Source organism: Phocoena sinus, chromosome 13 (assembly GCF_008692025.1).
Source record: "Phocoena sinus isolate mPhoSin1 chromosome 13, mPhoSin1.pri, whole genome shotgun sequence".
Lineage (NCBI taxonomy): Eukaryota > Metazoa > Chordata > Mammalia > Artiodactyla > Phocoenidae > Phocoena > Phocoena sinus.
The window spans coordinates 85,816,567-85,838,423 of NC_045775.1; the positions used below are offsets into that span (position 1 = coordinate 85,816,567).

At 45.2% G+C, this 21,857-nt stretch overlaps 1 protein-coding gene and 1 long non-coding RNA gene across 7 annotated transcripts in view; one reads left to right on the plus strand and one right to left on the minus strand.

The window, feature by feature from the left end:
• The window catches only part of IL1RL2 (interleukin 1 receptor like 2), a 52,694-nt gene extending 35,155 nt beyond the window's left edge, over nucleotides 1-17,539 (plus strand). For 3 of the 4 annotated variants that reach the window (XM_032653560.1, XM_032653561.1, XM_032653562.1), the window contains exons 7-11: nucleotides 551-680; nucleotides 1,455-1,591; nucleotides 5,322-5,465; nucleotides 12,131-12,292; nucleotides 14,140-15,947. In XM_032653560.1, coding sequence (XP_032509451.1) covers nucleotides 551-680; nucleotides 1,455-1,591; nucleotides 5,322-5,465; nucleotides 12,131-12,292; nucleotides 14,140-14,558 — 992 coding nt within the window. In that variant the 3' untranslated portion in view covers nucleotides 14,559-15,947. Of the gene's footprint in view, nucleotides 1-550; nucleotides 681-1,454; nucleotides 1,592-5,321; nucleotides 5,466-12,130; nucleotides 12,293-14,139; nucleotides 15,948-17,512 lie in introns of those variants that run through there. The other variant, XR_004352984.1, reaches the window with a different exon arrangement.
• LOC116764725 lies at nucleotides 10,104-19,123 on the minus strand. Of its 3 annotated transcripts, none has more exons than XR_004352986.1 (4): nucleotides 18,886-19,123; nucleotides 14,330-14,425; nucleotides 14,018-14,222; nucleotides 10,104-10,342 (listed from the first exon to the last, which is right to left on the minus strand). It is a non-coding gene; the product is annotated as an uncharacterized LOC116764725 (long non-coding RNA). The 3 variants fall into 3 exon arrangements; XR_004352987.1 differs by lacking the exon at nucleotides 18,886-19,123 and adding an exon at nucleotides 16,609-16,712; XR_004352985.1 differs by lacking the exon at nucleotides 14,330-14,425 and having other exon boundaries at nucleotides 18,886-19,121.
• Between the last annotated feature and the right edge of the window lie 2,734 nt (nucleotides 19,124-21,857).

The following is a 21,857-nucleotide window of genomic DNA, read 5'->3' on the forward strand; positions in this document are numbered from 1 at the left end:
AGAGAAGAGGGAAAGGGTAGGGGCCACAAATGCTAAAGTAGAAATATCACTGGATTCGGAATTAGGAAACCAGAGTCACATCTCGTTCCTTCCTCTAAGGTGTGACCTTGGGCAAAGCACTTGATCTGTCTGGACCTCAGTGTTCTCATCTATAAGATGGGGATAATAGCTCTGCCCCTTTTCTGCCTTGTAGGAGTGTCTGAAAGATAAGAAGACTGAATGAGGATACGTGTGTGAAATACTTTGTAAACTTTGCTAAGTTTACTGAGAGTAGAAGCACTATGTGTGCCCCTGATATTGTGGGGAAATTGGTCTCAAGCTGGTGACGTTTGACAGCTTATTCCTGTCTCTGTACAATAGGCATCCCGGAAGATCATGTGTCCTTGTCATCTCCATCCAGGGAGAGAATAATGTACAGTAGATGAACATTGACCTCAGGGGGACATTTTTGATAATTGAAATACATTCAAGGCTCAGAAGCAAGGTGCCTTTGTTAAGCATGTCACTTTGGTAGTGTTTTCATTGTGTGTTTATGAATTTGCTTGCACAGGCTCCACCCTCATCGTGGACTGCAATATAACAGACACATGGGGTAACACAAACCTGCGCTGCTGGAGGGTCAATAATACATTGGTCGATGTTTACTACAAGGAATCTAAACGAATTCAAGAAGGAATCGAGTAAGTGTTTTGCTTTTCTGGCTTCCCTAAAACCTAGCAAGAATTTCTCCATCTAAATGATTTTGGTGCTGGTACTGCTTTATTTGAGGTGGCTTTCACTGTCTCTCCCCTCACTCCTTTTGGTTGTAGCTTTGAAAGCCCTTTTCAGTACTGTGGGGTCAAGCCTCTGGTTCAGAGAAGATGCTCATGTTATTAATCCTGCTTGGATCATAGAGAGAGGAGGCAGAACAACAAAGTATGGCTTCAAGCAGCAAGATCGGTTTCTCTCCGCTACTCCTTTCAATGAGTCTCATCCCTATTTAGGAAGACCATGGGCCTTCAAGCCTTAAATAGCAAAATGGCCACAACCCAGGGATTCTTGGGAGAGATGATGCGTGACCGTTAGCTAACGGAGTGGCGTAAACCCAGTTTATGGTGGTTTAAGTGGAGTGGTATGAAACGAGACTGATGAAGCCAAAAGGCAGAAGAACTTGTGTTGGGCTTTGCAGTGGATGTAGGTTAGGATGAGTGGAGAGGGATAGGGGAAGGCCCCTTTGGGCTGAGGATGGTGTCTCTCATTAAAAGGACTGCACTTCTGCATCGCCGTCCAGAAGAAAATGCAGATTTGGTGCTACACAATCCATCACCTCATTGAGCCAGCAGGGTATATTTAGGGTGCAATGATGGCCCCAAGTGTTCTCCAGGAAAGAACTTTATTCTCCAGACAAAAGGTTATAAAATATGTTGGTTAAATACAACTCATGTACGTATTAATGACTGGCTCTTCTTTCATAGAAACCACACTGTTTCTCAAGGACAAGTGTTTTACACAGTGAACATAACCTTCTTAGAAGTGAAAATGGAAGATTATGGCCACCCTTTCACATGCCATGCTGGAGTGTCTGCAGCTTATGTTATACTAAAACTCCCAGGTAATACTCTAGTGGGATGCACTCTGCTCAGAGCGTTACAGGTGATGGCAAGGAAACACGAATGAAAGAGGAGTGACTTTAAATGTTTGGTGCGAGGCAGCAGAGTGGTATTAAATAGGGAAACTCAATATGAAATCTAGATAAAAGCTGATACCCTGTCTGATCATGTTCTTGGGGTCAGGCTGTGGCTTCACTACAGTGTCATTAGAAAGCTCCCTATTAATATGCATTGAGACTTTATGCATCGGACCTCTAGAAAACAGAAGTATTCCTTTGTTAAACCTGCTTGCTCAACGTTTATAATCATGTACTCGTGATTTTCAGCTTTTAGGTTGTTTATTATAAACCATGTGATGTAAAAATAAAGTGCTAATGTATATTTTTATCATGTAACTTTGTAAAATTATCTGTAGAGGCTGAATTCTGATATTGGAGCAGGAAGGCTTCCAATTCCACGTGTGTACACAGATTGTGCACTTAACACTGTACAGAGTGTGTTGATTATCCATTGGAGGTGATGGAACCAGAGAGTAAATAGTGAAGGATGAGATCATAATCTCGAGAAAAACTTTCAATTCTTAAATGTATCGGGAAAGGTCATAGGAAGTCATTTGGGATCACTTTCCCCCAATCAGTCATGTGCATCCCATCTCCCTCTATGGCGCATCTGGGTGATTCTTGAGATTCTATCCTCAGAGCCGCTCTTTTCTATACACTCCTCTCTGATACTATCCCTTTTCCTCATGGTTTCAACTGTCATCCCTGTGTGTGTGAAAACGAATTCCACATCTCCAATGACATTTTCCCTTCCCATGTGGCACCTCTGCATTTCCAACTGCTTACTGGACAGATTTTGAACTTTCTGTAAAGAGAGTTACATAGTAGGTTTTCTTTGATGTGTTGCTTCTCTTAGGTTTATGGGGTTCACTGAGGCAACGGTGATGTAGCGTGTAGCAGAAGTTCATTCATTTTCAGTGCTGAATCCTGTTCCATTGAATAACTAGGTTACAGTGTATCCATTCTACTGTAACTATGTGGTCATTTGAGTTGTTTCCAGTTTGGGACTGTTAACAAATCATGATGCTATGGAAATTCTTGTGTGTTGGTCCTGGTGCTGATGTAGAAGCATTCCTTTGTGATACATCATTAGGAGTAAAATCGCTGGAGAGAGTGCCTCAGGGCCCACACCAGAGAAAAGAGGGGAACCTGATTGTGGGAAGCCTTGAAAATTGCACAAGACCTGAAGTGGTTATAACTGAAATCTGCCCCAACCTAGACTGAGGAAGACCAGTGTCAATTTCTATGTCAATACTGCCTTATAGGTAATAACCACGTGGAAGCGCTGTGTTCAGAAGGATTCTGAGGCAAAGTCCAGGCTCAGAGCGACTAATGATGTTATCAGTTAACACCGGCTGATCGTCCAGGAGAGGGGACATGTCCTTAATCTCCTCTGTTTTAGGTTAGTTAGGAAACCTACGCTTACAAATTTCATCTTTGTTCCAATCAACACTTATTTCATATCTCACATGCCATGTATGTTTGGATATGTGCACTCTCTTTTGTTTTCCCTAAATTCTTAGGAACAAACCCTCTTAAATCCAAGCCTCTTGGGCTTCCGTGGTGGCGCAGTGGTTGAGAGTCTGCCTGCCGATGCAGGGGACGCGGGTTCGTGCCCCCATCCGGGAAGATCCCACATGCCTCAGAGCGGCTGGGCCCGTGAGCCATGGCCGCTGAGCCTGCGCGTCCGGAGCCTGTGCTCCGCAACGGGAGAGGCCACCACAGTGAGAGGCCCGCGTACCGCAAAAAAAAAAAAAAATCCAAGCCTCTTGTTGGTTTCCTTGGGACCTGAAGTAAGGTTACAACTTCTCCATTGGACTTCCTGATTTTTGTTGAAGACATCTTCAGATGTGAATCATGTTTGGATTATCGGAAGCAGGCTCTTCTCTAGAGAGTTGTTTGGGTTGGGTGTGCTCTTCTATGAATTTCCTTTAATCACTTGTTCTCAGCTACCATCTCAGTTTAAGGCTGGTGGTAGCCATGTGGACCCAAAAGGTAAATACCCCCTTAAATAGGGCCTTCAATAGGACACCTGATGTCTCAACAGAGAGTTTTCCACTTATTTCAGTTTCAAAGCCAATACTTCCTTTGAACTTATTCATTAACTTCCTGTTTGGAATTTCATTGTCTTTTAGCTCAATTATAGAGCAGAGGGTATCCACACTCCTGAATGCAGTGAATAGTGAACCCAAGAATTTCAGGCCAACACTTCTGTTTACTTACCAGAGGCTTTTTGAATCTCATAAATATTGTGGCCATGGTCTTTTTATCATGACCATTTGTAATGCCAAGATCCCTGATGTGTACAGTAAATGTCCCCAGACACAGGTCTTCCTGAGGGGAGAGGTAGCACTGTTGCTCCAAGAGCTGGTAAAAAGCATAGAAGCGGGAGGTGGCAGTGGGGAGGAGGTGATTCCATCCAACAGATAGAAGCTAGAGGTTCAAACACACGGTCAGGACCAACTGGGCACCCGCGTGCAGAGCAGATCCACTTGGCTATGCTGGGACTTAATCAACGGATTAATTTTGGAGACACAGAGTGTGCTTTTAGTTATTGTGCTTTATTATGCCATGTATTTGAAGACATACAAGCGCGCATAGAGATTTCTTTGCAAAATGTTTGCAACGTGGTGTGGCCCAGGGCAGGTTGTGATCAGCTCTTTAGTAAGCTCCCCTCCCCCCCTCCCGCCCACCCTCCTACACACACGCACTTTCCAGTGCGGACCGGAGGACCAGGGAGGGGGCCAATGAAGGAAGTGGTGGATGTGCGGTGGATTCTAAGAATGGGGAGGATTTCTCTTCCACTTTCCCGTTTCCTCTTTTCTAGTTCTCTCCTTCCTAGAGCCTCCTTCTTTGACAGCAGCGCTCTGGGCTGTGGTGAGGCAGAAAGCTGTGCTGTTCCTCTTTTCAGATATGTAGGAGCATGCTTTGAGGGGACTTGGGGTCGCAGAGAAACTGGTTCTTCTCCTTGGTCATCTCTTGCCCACTGCTTTTGCTTTAATTGCTTGGCAATGTGCTCACAAAAGAGAGCAGGGTGTAAATGCCCTTCCTGAGACCATGTCTTGCAGACAGGGGCCCAGCCTGGCCTCTGCTGGCCCAGAGGGGATGAGGTGGGAGTCTGGCTCTCGGCCAGTCTTATGAAGCCACGGAGATGGCTTCCAAGGGAGGCAACTGAAGGTTCTTTATTTATGACAGGGGTCCTGCGGCTCAAGTTTGAGTAACTGGGAAGGCGGTTATAACAGTAATATAATCAAGAACATGCAACAGAACCACCTGGGGAACTTTCCCAGTAAAGGTTCTCAGGCTCCACCTATGGAGAGTCTAGTGTTGAGTAAGGAGGACCTGGCCATGTGTGCTTTGATAGGTGAGCAGTCTTCCTGTGGTCAGAGCCATGCCACATCCACCGTCTGGAGCTAGGGGTCTGCAGAATTTCCCTCTCCAGATTCCCAAGAGCACATTTTCTTCCCCAAATTCAAGGTCAAGACCAAATTATTCTATTCCCCATACCTATTACTTAACTGTAAAGGAATAATTAAGTGTTCCCCTCTCTGCCATCTAATACCCATTTGGCGTATGTAATGGGACTTGTGTAAGTTAAGTGTATAATTGACTCTTTGTTGTATTATTTTATTATTTATTGGGTTTTTTTTTTTTTTTTTGCTGTCATTTGTAGTTCCAGATTTTCGAGCTTACTTGATAGGAGGGCTTCTTGTTTTGACCAGCGCGGCGGTGTCTGCCTTGTGTATCTACAATGTTTTTAAGATCGACGTTGTACTTTGGTATCGAAGTGCCTTCCATTCTGCAGGGCCCATAGAAGGTGAGTAGCCATTGAAACATGCATTGTCCTGGAATCTGCTCGTCCGCATAACCGTTGTAAATATACTTGACCATCTTTACTAGCTTGCCTTTCGTGTTGTCGGCAACTTTAGATGAGAGCGTCTCCCTGGGGCTTCTCGTACTTTAGAGAAAGGAGCTGCCCATAGCCGCCAGCACTGTACAATCGCATAAGGCTTGCAAGCTAGGAGTCACCTGGCAGATCATCTTCTGGCTCCCAGTGCAACTGTTTTAGGAAGGTTCTCACGTCCACTGGTGTAGGCAAAAGACAAAAATTTCTCTTGGAGCAGCGTGAGCTCTGTCCACGGTACATCTTCAACACAGCACACGTGCATGCAGAATTTACGTCACAGAGAGCAAGGAGTTGCCTGTGTTTGCAGCTCCTTCTGGGCCTGGGCTGGGGGCCCAAAACGATTTGTCTCCAACTTTCAGGTTTGGAGGGAGACAGACCTGGGTTTGAATTTGAGTTCTCCACTTACTCCCTGTGTGATTTAGGTATTTAATTCTCTTCTCTTTCTCAGGTATAGGTGGAAAGAAGGGAGGGAGGGAGGAAGGGGAGAGGAGGGGAGGGGAGGGGACCATGATCAGAGCCTGCCTCACAGAGTCCTGTAGGAATAGCAGAGTTGAAGCTCAGGAAAGCACTGAGGGTCCTGGGGTGCAGGGGGCTCCCATGTCTGAAGGTCCAAGCAAGCTACCCCTGCTGCTCTGCCTGGGGGTTCATTTTGGCGTGGGGAGCCGCGTCCTGCCAGCGCTAGTCACCAGAGAAGTGCCCGTGTGATCCCAAATCTGAGGATCCGGCATTTCCCATCACTGTGCTGCTTTTTTTTGTTTTTTTTTTTTGGTACGCGGGCCTCTCACTGCTGTGGCCTCTCCCGTTATGGAGCACAGGCTCCGGACGCACAGGCTCAGCGGCCATGGCTCACGGGCCCAGCCGCTCCGCGGCACGTGGGATCTTCCCGGACTGGGGCACGAACCCGTATCCCCTGCATCGGCAGGCGGACTCTCAACCACTGTGCCACCAGGGAAGCCCCATCACTGTGCTTTTAACTCTGTGCTATTTTCTTTGTATCTCAGAATAGATGTGATCAATCAAGGCCTCACAAAAAAGTAATGCATCTGCTTTAACGTGTCCTAACTGGATAAAAAAGTCACACATGGCTGAGAGAGGTCTGTGCGGCTTTCCTGCACAGAGATACACAAACGTGTCCCTTTCAAGTCCATAGACTTGCAGTGTTGCTGGGAACTCAAGGAGGTGGGGTGGGTCCCAGCACGTTTTAGGAATCCCTATTACACAGAAGGGTGGTAGTCATACTAAGTGCCTGCTTGGCATATAAAACCACGTGTCTGTCCACATGTTTGATAAACGGTAAGTATCCTAACTTGGACTTTAAGTTAAATTTCAGAATTCAAAATTGGCAGCCCTGGAGCAACCTGGAAAAAAACAGATTCTGTTTTTGTTTTTTTTTTTCTTTGATGGCACAATTCACTTGTGGAAATCGGCGTTGCATGTCCAATGCCACCTGAAGCTCTTTTAGCGTTGCAGGCGCTGAGCTGGGCCGTGGCCCCTGTAGAACCTACTCTGCGTAAGCCCACCTCTGCCTGTGGTCCTCCCGCATCTGTTTGAGAAGACACCTCAGGGCAGCACTGCTGCTTGTCTTTTCTGACACAGAGATGCTTTGTTTGTTGACTGACAGGGGACTGCGTGGGTTCAGTGTTGTCCCCGGAACTCCCTCCCTGACCTACCGGGATCCCCGGAGCGTGAATGCTGAGCGTGTGGTGAAACCACCACGAGTGAGGTCAAGTGTAGCAGGAAGAGAAAAAAGGAATTGTGCCTCACCCTGAGCAGGGGAAGCTGGACAGTTGATTGACTCAGGGAGCCCCACCCTCTGCTCAGACCGGGCTGCTGCCCAGATTTGGTACCGGCCGGCTGAGGATTTGGAGATGGGAACCTACAGTCAGCCAGCGGTCTTCTTCCTTTTAAGTCAGAAAAGTACACGCACCCTTGGTGATTAAATTTCCTCCAGCTTAGGCTCTGAGAACTGCACTGTGAGTCCTCTTTGAGTGTGACTTCAACAGTGAGTTAGTGATGAGACCTTGAGATGAGTCCCAGATGCTGTTTCCAGTTTTGTGTCCCTTGAGGATATTTTCTGGTTAGTTGAGAACATGTGGAGTAATGGACAACAAATACAAGTGAGGGAGAGAGAGAACATGTGTCCTTCTCGTGATAAGTTGTTTATTCCAACCAGATTAGTCAAGCCGCAGCTGTGATTAATAGTGAGGTGTGTATAACTCACAGTTTTAATGAGTCATGGACAGGCCTGGCTAAGTCCACGAGCTCTGTGTATTGTCTGTTAACTCACAGGAGGGAGTTTAAAAATTCTTATCCCATGTGTGCATGTGTGTACACAAATATAAGAATTCGTTTACAAATCTACGTGAGCGATGTGTCTATTCCTCACCTTATTCCAAATAGGTTTGTGGGGAATGCACCTGTAGAACAGATGATTAAAAACGAAAACGAGGGCTTCCCTGGTGGCTCAGTGGCTGGGAATCCTCCTGCCAGTGCAGGGGACATGGGTTCGAGCCCTGGTCCGGGAAGATCCCACATGCCGCATAGCAACTGAGCCCGCGAGCCACAACTACTGAGCCCGCGTGCCACAGCTACTGAAGCCCATGTGCCTAGAGCCCATGCTCGGCAACAAGAGAAGCCACCGCAATGAGAAGCCCGCGCAACACAGCGAAGAGTAGCCCCCCGCTCGCCGCAACTAGAGAAAAGCCTGCGCGCAGCAACAAAGACCCAACGCAGCCAAAAATAAAATAAATTAAAAACAAAACAAAACAGGTGCAGTGAACAAAGGGTAGAATGATAACATAAGCAGGGCAGGGGACAGTTAATGACCCACCTTGGATGGTTTTTAAAGATGCTCTTGCTTTAAAAGTGAAGGCAATGCCATGACAAGGTTCATGGCACTGTTTACACAAACTTTTCATTCGCTCATGAGAGCACATGGCTTTTTCTGGGCCGATTCCTCAGGAAAATTGTTTTGTAGTGAGATCTTGTCTTTAAAGCATGTGATGTAATGAACTTTGCTTGCAACAAAATTCCCATGGTAAATGTAAAAGCATGTTTAATGTGCCTTTTCTCCCAGTGTCTTCATGCTAGGGCAAAAATGCCAAAAACTCATACAATTCAGTTAGCGCACTTACCTGAAGGTCAAATTGATTCCATCTGATTTTTCCACAGGACCAGTTTGATCAGGTTTAAAATTTAGCAGCATCGTATTGAGAGAAGTAGGGAATCAAATAATCTTTAGGCAACTTTCATAAACATTAAGTTGTGCAAACAAATGACTGTATTTTTGCCAACAGCCAATGAGGGTGTACACAGATGCTTTAACATCAAAAGTAGGGATGAATCTCCTTAGAAAATGAAAGGAACTTCACCAGAACCTGGGTGCCCTGTTTCCCCACCATTACACAGAGAGAGCAGGGCCCACTTTCCTTAGGAAACTCACTAGTAGGTCTGTGTCTCTGTAATTTTCTTGATGATGTAGACAGTTGCGGGGAGTGGTCCACCTCATTGTTATTTGTTGCTATTCATTGTTATTTCCCCAATTCCGGCCCAGTTACTGTGGCTGGGAATCAAATTACCTCAAAGCTTTACGGCATAAAACCACCACTTATTTTGCTTATGGATTCTGTGGGTCAGGAGTGTGGACGGGCAAAGCGGAGGTGGCCTGTCTCAGCCCCATGGTGCCTGGGGCTTCAGCTGAAGGACAAGAAGCTGATGTGGGATGTTGACTGGTGGCCTGGGCTCCTCTCCAAATAATCTCTCAAGGGGGGCTACTACATTGGGCTTCCTCACAGCATGCGATGGCTTCCAAGGGCTAGTGTTTCAAGAACAGCAGAGCTAGGTAGAAGCCATTATTTTTTTAATGACTCAGACCCTGAATTTCTAGTATCAATTCTACTTTGTTCACTTGTCAAGGCAGCTGCAGAGTCTTACCCAATTCTAAGGAAGGCGAAATAGATTCTGCCTCTTTGTGGGGTGTGGCAAAGTGCAGAGAGAACATATGGGACTGGAAATACTGCTGGGGCTATTTTTGGAAAATACCATCTGACACAGTTGCACAGGATGAATCAGGGATGAGCTTTGTGAAGCTTCCTTCTCTTAATTTAATCAATCAAGCCTGTGTAATGAAGCCTCCATAAAATCTGGAAGGACAGGCTCTGGAGAACTTCTGGGCTGGTGAGCAGGTAGAGTTTGGGGACAGTGGTGCCCCCCAGAGAGGGCATGGATGCTCTGCACCCCTTCTCCATCCGTTGCCCTGTACATCTCCTGATCTGGCTGTTGATTTCATACCCTTAAAAATCCTTATATAATAAGTCAGTGGTCTAGTAAGTAACGTGTTTCTCTGAGTCTGTTCTAGCAAATTAATCGAACCCAAGGAGGGGGTCGTGGAAATCTGGTCTATAGCCAGTTGGTCCGGAGTACAGGTAACACCCTGGACTCGCTACTGGTATCCTGAATTAGCGTTACCAAACTCAGGTTTGGCTGTTCATCGCTCGAAAGCCAATACTCGAGAGACAAGGGTTGGTTGGAAAAGGAAATGTTGCTTTATTCAGGAGGCTGGCAACCAGGGGAGAAGGTGGACTGGCGTCCCAGAACCAACTCCAAAGATTCTGCGCGGCCGTGAAGGTGTTAAAGGGAAAAGGGGAAATAATCTCAGTTAATCACTGAGAAAGGGGGTCAGATTCTTCACCATCTCCCACTGCTTGCAGGCTTGTTGACTCCACATGACCTTTCTTTAGATGCTATCTTGTGCACACAGTCTGCTTGTGAGATTACCGAAGGGGAAGCTGGGGAAGAGATGTAGTCATCTGTTAATTATTTATTCTTCATTTCTACTTCTAAGAAAAGAATCAACAGGTTAGGCGAAGCCTTGTGTGATCAAAAGATTCGAAAGGTGTGCTTTGGCCAGAGGTTAGTTAAGCATGGAGGCACCTGGTGTAAAGGTTAAGTTAAAATATAGCTTTGCTAGAGTGACAGGACAAAAGGGCCTCCTGCAAAGAGCTGCTTCCTGCAAGGAGCTGCTTACATTGGGGTGGGGGGCGGGGAGAGTCGTTGGAACCTCCAGTTTGGAGCGCCTTGGTCAGAAGCACAGGTAACAACTGGGCGTCTGAAGTGGAATGTGATCTTGTGGGACTGAGCCCTTTCCCTGTGCAATCTGATTCTATCTCTGGGTAGAAAGTGTCAGAATGGAGTTGAATTCTTAGACACCCTGCTTGCATCCAAGAATTGCTTGTTGGTGTGGGGAAACCTCCACACACACACACACACACACGTATTGCAGTTGGGTCTGGGAACCCTCTTCAGGGACCCAATCATAAAGGGGCCCTCACACTTTCCTGAGTTTTACTTCCAGGAGCCTGACCAAGCTCTGATGGTAAATATCAGAGAAAAATTCCTTTATGTGCTTCCAGCAGGGAGAGGGGGAAAAAGAACCATTTTGAAAGACACCAGAGCATTCTGTTCTTAACAAGGACTGCCCTTGGGATACACTAGTTAATGAGAGGTTAACCTGCTGGCGTTTTATCAGGGGTCTGACTGGCCTGAGCAAAGGGAAATAACAAGCTCCAGCCCTCTCTAGCCATCCTGCCCAACCTAAGGGCAGAGAAAACACTGAGAAACGTTTGTGAATGTCATAGTCCAGAGGCATAGGCTCACTAAAAGACTGAGATCTAATCATAGGACTAGAGAATACTTCCCCTCTTTCCATTCCTCACCACATGTTGCTAAAGACCTACTTAGAGCAATTCCTTTTACCTGGTAGATCACATCCAGCTATCAAGAAAAACTATAAGGCCTATTAGAGGACAAAAAAACCCCCCACAATTTGAAGAGACAGAGCAAGCATTAGAACTAGATATGGTGGGGATGTTGGAATTATCATACTGTGAATTTAAAACAACTATGATTACTATGCTTAGGGCTCTATAGGATAAAGTAGACAGCATGCAAGAACAGATGGGCAATGTAAACAGATGGGAATAGTAAGAAATAACCAAAAAGAACTGCTAGCAGAAAACAAACAAAAATGAAGAATGCTTCTGATGGGCTTATTACTAGACCAGACACCGCTAAGAAAGGAATCTCTGGGCTTGAGGATACCTCAGTAGAAACCTCCAAAACTGAAAAGCAAAGAGAACAAAGACCGGAAAAAAATTAAAAAAACAGAACAAAATATCCAATGACTGTGAGACAACTACAAAGAGTGTAACATACATGTAATGGGAATACCAGTAGGAGAAGAAAGAGAGGAACAGAAATATTTCAAACACTAATTACTGAGAATTTCTCCAAATTAATGTCAGATACCAAACAACAGATCCAGGAAGCTCACAGCACTCCAATTAGGATAAATACCAAAGACAAACAAACAAAACTACACCTAGGCATATCATTTTCAAACTACAGAATAAAAAATTCTTAATGAAGCCAAGGGAAAGAGACACCTTACCTCTAAGTGGGCACCTGGAAGTCATTGAACCCAAGGAAAAAGACATCATGATAGCAACTCAGATTTTCACTTTGTTCACATAATTTGGTAGCAATAATTTCACGAGCTTGTCCCATTTCCTTTTCAGATGGGAAGCTGTATGATGCATATGTCTTGTACCCCAAGCCTCAAAGAGAAAGCCACAGCCATGATGTGGACACTCTGGTGTTGAAGATCCTCCCCAAGGTGCTGGAGAGGCAGTGTGGATACAAGTTATTTATATTTGGCAGGGATAACTTTCCTGGACAAGGTATGTTTTAAATGAGGTATAAAAATAAGAAATGAATAAAATAGAAAGGAACTGAAATTCCCTGGTGGTCCGGTGGTTAGGACTCCGCGCTTCCACTGCAGAGGGTGCAGGTTTGATCCCTGGTCGGGGAACTAAGATCCCACATGCTGCAATGCAGCCAAAAAAAAAGGAAAGGAACCTCTCTCTTTTTGACTTTACAAACAGAAGGAGCTACGCTTGCCTTTCCCACAGAACCACAGGGAGCCTTTCACTCCCCTGCCCACAGCACCAGAGCTGAGGAGGGAGGACCAGGCTCTCTTCTCTCATTAGGCCCATCCCTACAACAGGATAACGGGGATTCCTGGTTGAAACCATGTGACTTTCACTTTGGGTAAGGATATGGTTGACCCATTTGTATGAACCGCTGGATGATGACATACACAGCCTTGGCCAAGAGACGGAAAAGGGACAACTGGTCATTGGCTGTCACATCCTTGAGACTAACCACTGAGTATTTTCTGTCAAATTGAATTTGTAAAAGAGCTCATGTTTAAGGCTGGTTTTATAAACTTCAACTCTCTCCAGCCCTGCCCTACCTAAATAAAATAGACGTTATATATTTCCCCCTTTTACGAGGAGAGTAGCTTTGGGAAATGCAGTTAACATCACTGAACCTCAGTTGTCTCGTCTGTCAAATGGGGTTGAGAATGCTTCCCTGACTCAGTTGAGAGAATTAAATGAGGTAAAACCTGAGTAGAGACCAGTATGGAGCTTAGCACATATTAGATACTCAATAGATGAAAACGTCTGTCTTATCCTATACCTTCTCTTTCTTAGAAGGCGATACAGTAAACAGCTGATATTTGAAATATCACCAGGAAACCAAGATTACTACCTAGTGGCCTGTTCTGGGTCATTTTAAAAGGTTTCTAAGAACTTTGGATTTGTAGGCTGCTCCTATCCATAGCTTATCACATCTTTTCAAGTTATGAAATCATCCTCCATGAGGAAATGAAAGTGTGATCCAGTGCTTGTTATAAACCTGCAGAAGAGCTCTCATTTCATAAGCATATCAATATTTATTCATTCATTCACTTCTTCAACAAATATTTATTGAGCACCTGCTATGTGCCAGGTAATGTTGTAGGCACTAGAAATATTAAAATAAACCAAAGAGAAGAAGGAAGTGCTCTTGGGGAGGTTACAGTCTATTCTTACATCCTAAGCATAAGGAGGATATAAAACTTGGCCTTTGTTTTGAAAAAAGACCAAGTTTTATCCATAGTTGGATATTTCAAGAACTTTCCCCTCCCCTTCCCAAGAAATCATTGGGATATGTTATTTGGTTTCAAGTTAGTCTTTTAAGTCCTGGTCATTTAAATAGCTATGAAGCACAAGAGGAAAACACAAATAAAGATTAGTACAACATTTGAGCTAACTACATGTGTCCTATCCTTTAAAAGTCTGCTACTTTTTTTTTTTTTTTTTTTTTTTTTTTTTTTTTTTTTTTTATGCGTTACGCGGGCCTCTCACTGTTGTGGCCTCTCCCGTTGCGGAGGACAGGCTCCGGACGCGCAGGCTCAGCGGCCATGGCTCACGGGCCCAGCCGCTCCGCGGCATGTGGGATCCTCCCAGACCGGGGCACGAACCCGTGTCCCCTGCATCGGCAGGCGGACTCCCAACCACTGCGCCACCAGGGAAGCCCCTCTGCTACTTTTTAAAAAGTATTTATCCTCTAATACATACCAGACCTTTAGCTACGTTTGGAGATACAAAGTTAGACATGATAAGATCCTTGTTCTGAGTAGTGCAGGGTCTGTGGCTCTTTTCATCATGAGATGTTCCGCATCTTCTTTCTTTATTTCCAGCTGTGGTCAATGTCACTGATGAAAATATTAAGCTATGCAGAAGACTGATCATCGTCATAGTTCCCGAAGCGCTGAGCCTTGACCTATTAAGGAACATGTCAGAAGAACAAATTGCAGTCTACAATGTTCTCATCCAGGATGGGATAAAGGTCATTCTGATTGAACTGGAGAAGGTCAAGGACTATACAACCTTGCCAGAGTCCATTCAGTACATCAAACAGAAGCATGGGGCCGTCCAGTGGAGTGGGGACTTCACAGAGCAGTCACAGTGTGCAAACACCAAGTTCTGGAAAAAAGTGAGGTATCACATGCCACCCAAAAGGTGGACACCTTCTCCTCCTGTCCAGCTGCTAAAGAACACGCCCTTCGACCTCATGGACAGCAAGTGGGAGGCCAACGTGGGGTTCATCACCCCGTGATGGAGAGTTGGTTGCCATGTGGTGGCTCACATTTAAGTTAGGATGCATTGCATTTGGGCCATTGGCTTGAAGCTTACGGTTGTGTACTTGTGGAAAGGACTGTGTTTATTTGCTCATTTTGCTCAGAGCTACTTCTTTAGGGAAAGACATTACCTCTTCCGAAGCCCTCGTTAACTGACTGGCGCTGAACACTCATGAACACCGATGAGCACGGAGCATTAGCGTTTGAGCCCCTGGGGATGGGACGTGGAGGGCTGCAGAGTGGCAGTTCAGATGTCAGGTGGTTTGGCATGTGGTGTGGCCCTGGTGGGGCTGGGTAGCCAGGATACAGGAGGGCAGTGTGGGCTTGGGTAGGGCTGGCAAAGGTAATGGCCCTCACTCTTCATGCCTGACCGGTTGTGCAAGGCCCTTGTCCTCAGGGAATATTTGCTGTGTCTCTGAGCCCCTCACTCCTCAAATGCAAATAAATACCTGTGACCCCAGAGTCTGAGCACCTTGGCACTGGAAGCAACTTTGGGGTCCCCTGTGGGGACCAACTCTGGTGCCACCGAGATTGCCCGTTAATCACCCTGCTGGTGGGCCCCATGCTTTGAAAGACTTTACCTGTCAGACCAAAATAAGTAATCACTCACTTATTTTTCCAGCTGGCCTACGTCAGCCAGAATTCTGAGCCACATATGATAGATGCAGTTACCACACCAAGAGGATGTACTTCTAATCCAAGCAAACAAAAGCCGTCTTTCAGTTAGCCAGCACACACTCATCACAGGTCAGTTTATGATTTAACAAGTCACAAAGATTTCTGACACTAAAATTGAGCTGTAAACTCTTATCATTACTTTCAAAGACCCAAACGGTTGGAGCTTAGATATAGTCCAACTCTCTTATTCTGTGGTTGACAACAACAGCATTCAAAGGTGGCTGCTATGGTGAGAACGTTCCTGTCCGCAAAATTCATATGTTGGAATCCTAACACCCAATGTCATGCTTTAGGAGGTGAGGCCTTGGGAGGTGATTAGGTCTTGAGGGAGGAGCCCTCATGGATGGGATTGGTGTTCTTTTTTTTTTGACACCTTTATGGGAGTATAATTGCTTTACAATGTTGTGTTAGTTTCTGCTGTATAACAAAGTGAATCAGCTATACACGTATACATATATCTCCTCCCTCTTGAGTCTCCCGGAGCACTTTTAAAAGCCGGGTGAGGGAGGGGTGTTGCAGGGTCTGTGATCAGCTTGTGCATTGTTCTCTGATTAGCTGATGGTAAGGTAGCAGGGTGGTGTCACGGGGGTTAACATTATCAGTCTTGGGACTTCCCCGGTGGTCCAGTGGTTAAGACTCCGTGCTCCCAATGCAGGGGGGCCAGGTTCGATCCCTGATCGGGGAACTAGATCCGCATGCCGCAACTAAGACCCTGAACGTCCAAATAAATAAATATTTAAAAACAAAACAGAACAAAACATTATCAGTCCTTAGGCTCCAGGAGGCCTGGGGCTATGTGCTCACGGTCATCAGTTCACATCTTCCATTTGTTGGAGAGGGGGAGGTTTTTTACATCTGTAACAACAACTGAGGAAACGTGCATCAGATACTGTTACCTGGGTACTTCAGAGAGGAGCTACGGCAGAGGATATGATGGCGGGGGAGGTCTGTCCCGGGAAGGCCCCATGGGGTCCTGCTCGGTTACAGTGAGAGGTGAATAGGTGAGAGTGAAGGTGAAATACATGTGCTGCGCCCCTCATTACCTTTTGGTTCACCTTCCTGTAATGACCGAGCTGGCCACAAAACCCACTTCCTTTGGTCTCCCACCTCAAACGCCGTAAGTCTGCCCATGAGAACGGGCAGGGTAAAGGCTGAGTCACATCATTTAAAGGGTCCAGGGAGGGCTGGTCTTTTCCCAAAAGACTGAGGTGCAGATACACACGTGTAAGTGCTTGGCACGCTCTGTGGTTCCACGAGGCACTGTCTGACTAATGTGGGGAGTGGGCAGCGGAGCCCCTGTCCCTTCGTGCCTCCTGCTATCCCCCGTGCCCCCCCCGCACAGTGACTCACAAGGCTTCCTGCTGTGTCCCAGGCCGCTGACCTTTCCTCAGCTCTCCATCCTGCTTCGTATTTATAAACTTTCCTTCAGCACTCATATGTGTGGTTGATTTATCCAGGGCTGTGTCTGGAAAGTTAAGAAAGTGGATAACTCCTCCCTGGTTTCCTTTTTAGAGACTATTCTATAGACGACAAAGCCACAACATCTGGAATAAGTGACGGGCTGGGTCGGGTGGTGACCCGGGCTCTCAGAGCGGCAGGACATTGGGCCTGAACTGCTGGAAGCCACAGATCTCAACAGGAATTCTTCTGGGGCCCTTCAAGGAGGGAAACTCTGAGTGCGTCCATCCCTTCTCTCTTGCCAAACCCAGGCAGCTTCTAAGGGATGCTGACGTTGTCGTAGTGAAACTGAACCCTCGTCCTGTCCTCTTCCCCCTCTGAGAGGAAGGGGAAAGCAGACCTTGTAGCCCTGGGTCTTGTCCTGAGTCACCTCTCCCCAAAGGCTCTTTTATTGGTATTACTATTTTTTAACTCAAATCCACAAATCGAGAACGCCAACACAATGCCTGCCTGTGAGTGGTAAAGGGAAGTGTGGAACCCATAATCTGCATGTTTGCCAGCACAAAACCAATCCACTTAGGTAGGCTTTGCAGTAATGTGTCTACTTTTTCCTAGATAATCTGTTGGTTTGGGTCAACCATTGACTCAAACTCTGACAAAACACAAAAATTAGCTCTTTTCTACTTTGGCAGGGTGTAAACAAGCTGCTTTAATATGACAAGCAGCTGTTTTGTTTTTCCTGCCTTTCTTGACTGCTGTGGAAGGGTTTGCATTCTAAGTGGTCTTTGTCAGAGGCTCTCTTATTAATGACAGTGGCCACTGCTCACCTTTGATGCTCTGGCCTAACCATTCTTAGGAGCAGAGCTGACACTTATCTGCAAGGACCAAAAAGCTTTTAGCGAAGGAGAAGGGAGAGCAAGAGAAAAGGGAATCCACCGGGAGACACCATCAGACGATTGGACCACAAGGTGGGGGTTTTCTTGTCTTTATCAGGAGGCTGCCCAGCCCCCATCTCCCACCCCCCTCGGAAGACATGTAAGTGCATCTTTTCGGATTTCAGGCCCAAAATGGGGCCAAGGGGGTTAGGAGTGCACTCACGCCGACCGAAAACAGGCGGCACTAAAGCGTTTTGCTGGATGGGTCATGCTGTGTTTTGGTCTATCTCATCTTCTCTGCCTGCTTCCAATTTCCTGCTGCAGGAGGGGCTGGGGGTTTGATTCTGGAGACCCAGCTGGGCTCAGCCTCAGAGGAGAGCTGGATGGGGTGAGAGCCTGGCGTCTCGGTGGACAGGAAGCCTGTGCGTGTGCCCCTTCCCCTCTGTGTCCACAGTGAACTAGTAAGCTATAACTGTTGCAAATGTCAGCAGACCAGGAAGAAAATTTCATTGTCAGTTTTGAAATATACGTAATAGTTGTATTTGTTGAGCACTCATGAAAGTGATCAAAATTCTATTTTATCCATTGAGACAATTAAAACCGATTTCTATTACATCTAAGTAACCAGCTGGTCACCATTTAAATATTTATACCTTGGTGCTGGTGTCAACTGAAAAACTGGCAAAACCCAAAGTGTGGTTACAGTTATAGAAAAATGTGAGGACAATGTGCAAAAGAAAAAATGTTCCCCCTTACTCAGTGGATGTATTATTTCTTAACCTGCATCACTGGGATCTACTGTTTTATTGATTTATTCACGTTGTCCCTGAACTTACCTGGAAAACCCTGGGGATGGAAGATTCATATGGTGATGGTGCTGTGGTTCCCACGGGCCCTCTGACCCCCATTTCCCCCCATTTCCCTCTGTTTTTACTCGCCCTCCCCCCAAACACCACCATCTCTGCCATCACTCCCCTTAGCATCTTTCTGGAAAATAAAAACAGTAATAAGGACCGAGGCTTGGGCAGGGGCTGGATGATTTTTCAAAATATCTATCAAACATGGCCAGCTCCCCAGACCAAGCCACGTGCAAGACAGACCAGGGCTGCAGAGCCTGGATTCCCAGGATTTGGCTGAAGGACTCGCATCATCTACCAGCAGCTTTCACATTTTTTAAACTGAGAACTACAGAATTAGATATATTTCACATTGCAACCCAGTAAACACACGCACGCACACAAAAGAATGAAAAAATTTTCTGTTCTATTATTGGTTCTATTCTGTTCTGTTTAGTTTTGCTCAATTTTTTCGAAATGTGGAGCCCAGTCCCTCGATTGTTTAATGACCCACTTACGTGTTTCCAAAGCAATTAGACAAACACAGATCCAGCTTCCCAGCCTGCGGGTCACCACGCAGGAATGATAGTCCGCTTTCTTCAATCGACAGGCTTTATCAAGTAGCGATTTCGGCTCCTCTTTGATTGGCTAACTTCTGGGTCAATTCGTTTTATTTGTTGTTTTGTGACCGCAGGGCAGAAGTCTTCCCAACAGCCAAGCGAACAGAACTTCCTGCCTGTGTAACAGGATGACATCAAGAGGAAAAGAAAGTCGCCCCGTGGGTGAAGAACCTTGTGAAAGAGAAAAGCATTTCCTCTCTTGAGACCCAGGGAAAGCGAGGTTCACCCCACCCCCGACTTGGAGACATCAGACGACACGTGGGTCCTCCCCACGGCGCCACTGCGCCCTCTGCTGGTGGCCGAGACGCTGCTCTCCATCCGTCGGCGCGGAACCCCCTGGGCCAGGGGCTGCATCGCTGGGCAGAGAACGCATCCTCTTCTTCGCTGGCGCTCGCGCGCAGCCTGTCGGGGTCTCCACCTTAAGGCCAAGAGTCTCCTTCTTCTTCTTAGGCTGTGGCAAACGTTGAGAGAGTGTCATTTTCTAAATCTGTCACTGTGTTCCTAATCCTTGGGCTTCCGAGACTGCAGCCATCTGTCCACAAGCTGTGATGGGGAACAAGAGGTCCTGATTATATGCCCACAAGGCAGGGATCTAAGGTGGTGGCTCCAGAAAGGTAGCCCTGCCATCAGACTGCCTGGATTCCAGTCACAGCTCCACCACCTAATAACTGAGTGCATTTGCTAAACTGGTGACGTCTTAGCTTCTCAGGCAAGTCACACACATTGTGCCTCAGTTTCTTCCTCTGTAAAGAGGGGATAATAAAAGTACCTACCTTGTAGGATAACCAGCAAGTAAAATGCTTCTTGGTGCCTAGCGATACCTCAGTGAACACTGGCTTTTATTATTATTATATTTGTAATAATTAATATTATTTATACTCTGTTCGTTTGCACTTACTGTTTTTGTTACTACAGTAATGATGACGAAGATGAAGGGTAACATTTATGGAGCGCTCACAGCATTTCAGACACTCTTCTGTATGCTTTATACTTATTGATTCATCGTCAGCTCTGTGAGGTGGCCCCCTAAGGACCTTCCTCACTTTGCAGGTGTTCGAGGGGCTTGGGAGGCAGATAACCTGGGCTCAAGGTAGCTAATCTCTCTGTTCCGTTAGCCCAGTGTTCCATCCCTAGAATCCAGATGAGAATAATACCTCCTTGATAAGAGGATGGTACGTATTAAATGCAATATGTGGAAAGCACTTTAAGCCCTAGACAAAACGGCTGGTTGGCGTTACTGTGAATATGGTAAACCCAAGATTACCTTATATCACTGAGTACACATCTAGAGTAGTTCCACCTTAAGAAAAATCTGATTCTACCAAAAAATATATAAGCTCATGAATTCAGAGAGTGATTATATTTTTGCTTTTTTAGTGAAAGTATAGATTACAGGGCTCATTTGATGAGTGATTCTCAAAGTTTATATGAACCAAATTAAAAAAACACGAAACCACAAAACACTGAAAAAATATAGATGTATATTATATGGGATCCAAAGGAAAGGAAGGACATATTTTACTACATAATCACAAGTAAAGTAGAAAAGTGTAGAATAACCTGAAAAAGAATGTGAGCAAGCATATGAAAGATAAACGTTGCCATTCTTAATGCCCCCTAGAAAAAAGGCCAAAGGATGTGAAAAGGAAATTCACAAAATAAGGGCTAATTCGTGCAAATGAATGAGTGAATGAGAAAGTGGAAAACATCGCAAATCACCCGTTGCTACTGGTTTAGGACAGTTGCAATGTGCCAGACTCTATGCTAACCTCTTTAATATACTCTCTCCCTTATTACTCTCAATGATCCTATATTTTCTCCACTTTAAAAATGAATTAATTAAGGATGGAAGAGATCACCCAGGGGTAATGCAGTTGTAAGAAATGCCCTAGGAAAAGTATCACTGAGTGTTTCATGATACTGTAACATTACCATTAAATTTTTTGGTGTGATAACAGTAGCATTGTTAAGTTTCCAAAACAATATATATAGTGAAGCATTTATGGATGAAATACTAAGATGTCTGAGATTTGCCTCAAAATAATTCAGTGTAGGGAGAGGAGGAGCCCTTTAGAGAATGGAGGAAACAAGATGGCCGTGAATGAGGCTCATGGGGGCCCATCATATTATTTTCTCTATTTTTGGTTACGTATGAAATCTTCTCCAAAGTAAGCTTGAACATTAAAGTAGTTAAAAAGATTTTTGAAAAAACAACTAACTCTCAGACACTTGGGCAAATTTGCCTATGAAAAAAGAAACACATTTTTCTTTTCTAGCTAGGGGAAAAGGCATTTGGTTGTCTTTTGTTTTCAAAATATAATCAGCTTCTTCTTTTCCTGATTATTTGGTCATTGGAAAAATTCATAAAGACATGAAATTATTTTAAAAACAATATTTATTTGCATTTTGGTGTATATATGGCTATTTACATGGATTTGATCTTGCAATATATATCTAATTGTTCCCCAATAAAATATGAATATATCAGCATAATAACATATAATGGACATAATTACAAGCCAGTAACATAAAACTACATCCTTTTTTGTTGAAATATAATTGACATATAGTGTTATGCTAGTTTCAGGAGTATGACATAATGATACAATATTTGTATATATTGCGAAATGATCATCACAATAAGTCTGGTTAACATCCCTCGACATACATAGTTACCATTTTTTTTCTTGTCACGAGAACTTTTAAGATCTACTTTCTTAGCGACTTTCAAATATACAACACAGGGTTATTAACTATGGTCCCCACATACCATTTTTAATGGTTGCATAGCATTCCCCTGGATAGATGTATTATAATTTTTAAACTAATCCTTGATTTCAGGATGTTTAGGTTGTTTCCAATTGGTTACT